Source organism: Thalia democratica, chromosome 2, assembly GCF_965202585.1.
Source record: "Thalia democratica chromosome 2, ktThaDemo2.hap1.1, whole genome shotgun sequence".
NCBI lineage: Eukaryota > Metazoa > Chordata > Thaliacea > Salpida > Salpidae > Thalia > Thalia democratica.
The window spans coordinates 24,927,716-24,932,237 of NC_139166.1; the positions used below are offsets into that span (position 1 = coordinate 24,927,716).

General features: G+C 38.2%; 1 protein-coding gene across 1 annotated transcript; it reads right to left on the reverse strand.

The window, feature by feature from the left end:
- Positions 1 to 785: 785 nt before the first annotated feature.
- Positions 786 to 3,629, reverse strand: LOC145849697 (cell division cycle protein 16 homolog). Its single transcript, XM_082954719.1, has 2 exons — positions 2,559 to 3,629; positions 786 to 2,274 (listed from the first exon to the last, which is right to left on the reverse strand). Exons 1-2 carry the CDS (start codon positions 3,619 to 3,621, stop codon positions 1,484 to 1,486), a joined length of 1,854 nt encoding a protein of 617 aa, XP_082810845.1. The 5' UTR covers positions 3,622 to 3,629; the 3' UTR covers positions 786 to 1,483.
- Between the last annotated feature and the right edge of the window lie 893 nt (positions 3,630 to 4,522).

Sequence of the window (4,522 nt, forward strand, 5' to 3'; positions counted from 1 at the left end):
AGTTATTCTTTCATATTTGATCGTTTTTGTCACCAAAATAACGTAAAAATATCAATCTATTGTTGATAACGTGATTTTTTACAAGTTACATAACAAACTTATCACACTTTTGTTTAGTTGAACTAATTTTGTTTTTTAAATTGTATTATAAACATAGTAATACAAATTTCTTATATAAAAAAGTTATTTAACTTATGTTTAGCTGGATACTAGTTTGTACATACAGTTTAGTTCTAAACTTGAACCTATTTTTAGTAATTTAGTTCTAATTGTTTTTGAAAAATTATTTAGTTTAACTTTTTTTTTTTTGCTGCTCAATCACTTTTTAATCATAAATAGAAAATCTTGTCTTCCAAATTTACAAACTAAAACTTTATGAAAATATTCTAGTGGTTTATTTATACGAAATAAGAAAATCAACATATTTTTTTTTACTTTACCTTAATAAATATGTTAAACTTTTGTTCTAATTAACCCCTTTTTTCTTAACTAAACTTTCAGAAGTTAATCTATTTAATTTTTAAATTAATAAAACTCTTATCAAATTAGTAAAAGTAATGAGCAATAAATACATGAACTTGTGTTTTTTTTTATTCAAAGACTAACGTTATGCCAAATTTTGAACTACTCAAGTTTTTTTTTAAAGTTTATAGTAATCAATTTTATATAAAGCTATAAATATTAAATAGAAAATTTCAACGAAGTTATTATTATAAAAGCTGCAACTAAATATGGATGAAAATAAAGATCTAATTTTTATCAAATATTTTTTCCCAAAACTTAAATACTCTTTAATACCTATATATACAACCTTTGTAGCTTATATAATAAATAAAAGACCGTCATAACTCCTAATATAGAATATGTAATTAAAACACTTTATTAAAAATTTATGCAAATATTTTTTTTAATTTATTTAGAAAAATAAATTAAGACTATTCATAAAAATTACGATTTAAAAAATTAAAAATAACACAACCTAGCTTTAAACTTAGTTTTGATAACTTTACTAATCAGACTATGTAGTCATTTAAAACAGCTGACTGTTTAAAGTTATCTTACTTAGTGAGATCAATTTCATTACAAAATAAATTAAAACTTTCTTAAAATGGTTACAATACGTTATGATGAGTAAAAAAAATATGTTTGATAAAAATAAGCAAAACATTTTCCGGTCTCAAATTTGTAACTTAAAAATAAACTAAAATCTAAAAAAGTTTTGTACGTTTTAACGCACTTAATATGTTAATGAAACAAAAAAAAATTATAAGTTAAATTAATTTGTTAATCATATATTTAATTTTGCTGCAATCTAAAATATTTCTTTTATTTTAAACATACTTTAACTCAAACAGTCCACAAAATAACAGCAAAAAAATTCCTGTTAAAAAAGAAGTGGAAGCTGCAAAACCTATACAAAAAAGTATGAAAAAGTTTATACAGTTATTCAACTAGTAGCAACGAGTCGATTAAACTTCATCGCTCACAGCGTTTCGTCAAGTTCCATGCTTTCGGGATCGGGCCTGCTGAGCATGGCCGGCGCCCCGGGCCTCGAAACTATCGGCAGGTAATTTGCGGCGTCCGCACCCGGGTACTTGCCTCCCGCCACCGGCATAAGCGTCGTGCTGCTCTGGGGTTTTCCCCTCTTTTGAAAGTTGGGCGAGTTGTGAACGTGGGCGGCGAGGGGCTTCACCCTGTCCATGGGCGGAATGACCTCGAGGGAGTTCTCGTGCGAGTACTGCTCCAGCACGCCCTCCAGCAGCTCCTTAGCGAACGAGTTCTCGTGGCAGAGGCTGAGCGACTTGTGCAGGTGCTCGATGGCCGGCTTGAAGTCGCCCAGGTAGCAGTAGGACAGCGCCACCGCCGCGTACGTGGCCGACGAGTCGGGCGAGATCATCAGCGCCTTCTTGTGGAAGTCCAGGCTCTCCTTGAAGTTCTTCAGCTTGCGGTGCACGTGCCCGAGGTTGTTCAGCAGCGGCTCCCACTCCGCCTGGAAGATTTCCGAGCCCAGCTCCTCCACGTACGTCAGCGCGTCCTCGAAGTACTTCAGCGCCTCCGGGTACGACTTCTTGCCGTAGCAGCTCACCCCGAGCTCGTGCAGCACGTGCGGGTCCTCCGGCGAAATCTGCTTGGCCTGCTGGAAGAAGTCCTCGGCCAGCTGCGGGTGCTTGGTCACGCTGTACTCGAGGCCGATGTACATGAAGGGCAGGTGGCAGCCGGGCATCAGCGTGGTCGCTTTGAAGTAGGCCGCCATCGCCTGGTCGTGCTCGTTGCCTGTTGAAGTGTTTTGTTAACTAGGACAGTTTATTAAGGAGATTAAGTATTTTTCTAACGAGTTTAGCAAATAAGTAAATAGGTATTTCGTTGGCTTTTTAAAGAGTTTTAGTACAAAGTTTAAAACCAGGTTTCGATAAAGTAAAATATCTCAGCTAAGTAATATCATCACTGCTTTGAAAAAAATAAAATAAATAAAAGTATTGATTTCATGTGCTGGAAATTAAATTTAAACAAGTTTACGTTTATGGGTAACTAAAAAAATAAAGATAATTAAAACTTGCCCTTTGCAAATGAATGACCGTAAGACAGGAAAGCCGGGCCGTAAAACGAGTCTACCAGAGTGGCCTTTTCAAAGAAGCGCTGCGCCAGATCTTGCTTGCCCTTCTGCATCAGGTAGTAGCAGCCGATAGCGTACCAGGGAATGGACAAATCAGGGTAGAGCTCCACGATCTGGTGGGCGAGGTAGTACAGCTTGGTCGGCTTCTTCATCAGCACCAGCAGGCTGATGTACAGGGGGAGGCAGTGGGAGTGGAAGGGGTCGCGCTTCATGATGGCCTCCGCGTAGTTGTAGCTCGTCTTCAGCTCGCCGTTGTAGTAGTGCCGTTCCGCCAGCGCCGTCGCCACGTCCAAGTTCTTGGTCAGCACGTCGAACTTCTCGGGAACCTCGAACTTGTCCGGCTTGTCGTACTTTTTGATGCGCAGCGAGTACATGAACTTGAGCATGTCAGTTTCCTCCTGGCCATGGCCCTGCTTGTGCGCCTTCGCCATCAGCTTGTTGATGAGCGACTCTTCCTCGTCCCTGGACAGCAGGTGGTTGTCCACGAGGCGGTTGAACGCCTCGTAGCAATACACGTCCACGTTGAGCGCGTCCGTGTAACACTCCACCGCCGACTCGTTGATCTCCAGCGACTTGTAGCAGTCGCCCTTGAGCAGGTACATGCTGCACATGACGTCGCCGTCGTCCGGAACGCCCTCCACGTTCTTCGACTTGGGATTGCTGATGGCGAAGGCGACCGAGTCGTCGCCGTCCCCCAGCACCTGCAGCGCCTCCTGGTGCTTCTTCATGTTGAAGTAGCAGCCGGCCAGCTCGTACCTGAAGGCGAAGTACAGGTCGTGGTAGCCGCAGTGCTCGATGGTCTTGGCCGCCCGGTCGTACTGCTTCAGCTGCGACATGGCTTGCGCTTTGACGAACAGGTCCTGCGGGCTGTTGCGCGAGAAGGAGGCGGCCTTGTCGGCCCAGAACAGCGCCGTTTCGTAGTTGGCCTTGTCGTAAAACTCCCGCGCCTTCCGCCGCACTTTTCCCGCCAGCTTGCCGTAGTTGGCTTCCGACAGTTGGTCCAGCATGTTTTTAATTAAAGTCTGTAAAGTTCGATCATTGGTAAGTTGAAACGATGAGTTTTTGTTGGAATGAAAAAAAAAAGGTTTTACTTACGCTTATTTTTTAGTTCGGGTTTATGTACTACGTAATTTACTAATAAACCTGATCCGAGTATTTTTCGTTCGATCAATTTGCAGCGAATAAAATAAAATAATGAGCTTTAAGCTTTGTATTTATTTTAAAAAATTTAATTATCAGCGTTATATCTCATATTAAGTTTATACTTAAAACAAATCGATCCAATAAATTAGTTGTTCCTAAGCTATTAGATAAAAATTCAATTTATTTTATTATCTGTTCGCGTATATTTGAAACAATTTTTATACTTTTTAATTTTTTTTTTCAATCTTGGTATTTTCTAAAGTACTGAAAAATAATTTATTGGTCCACAAGTATGAACTTTACAACAGGGGTTATTTGTAAGGAAATAGATTGGATAGAACTTGTTGGTGACAAATAACTTAAAATATGAATTTAACCTGGATTAAAATTAAATTTTAAATAAAATAGAAACTATATTTATTATGATAATAACAAATTATACAGTATCCTCCTTATATTACACTGACATATGTTTCTGTGTGTTAACGGATTAACACACTTCAACTGAGCTATGAAGTGGAAGGAAGTACTCCATATGTCATAGAATATTACATATGAAGTGTAATAAAAGAAGGAAACTGTATAACTTGTTATTATTATATATTCCAGTGAACTTATTTCACTGGTATCTTTTGTTAACAAACGCTTAAATTATATTTTGAATAGTTATACTTATTATATTTATTATACATCAAAAAGCAATTTTGTCATAACAAAAGTAACTTAGACTCCCTTAAAACTAAAAGCTTTAAACAAAAATTTTTA

Excerpts from the sequence above, each read along its gene's own strand:
- LOC145849697 (XM_082954719.1), bottom strand. The coding sequence starts at position 3,621 with ATGCTGGACCAACTGTCGGAAGCCAACTACGGCAAGCTGGCGGGAAAA. Across the intron at positions 2,275-2,558 it reads CGGTCATTCATTTGCAAAGG|GCAACGAGCACGACCAGGCG; the intron begins GCAAGTTTTAAT and ends ACACTTCAACAG.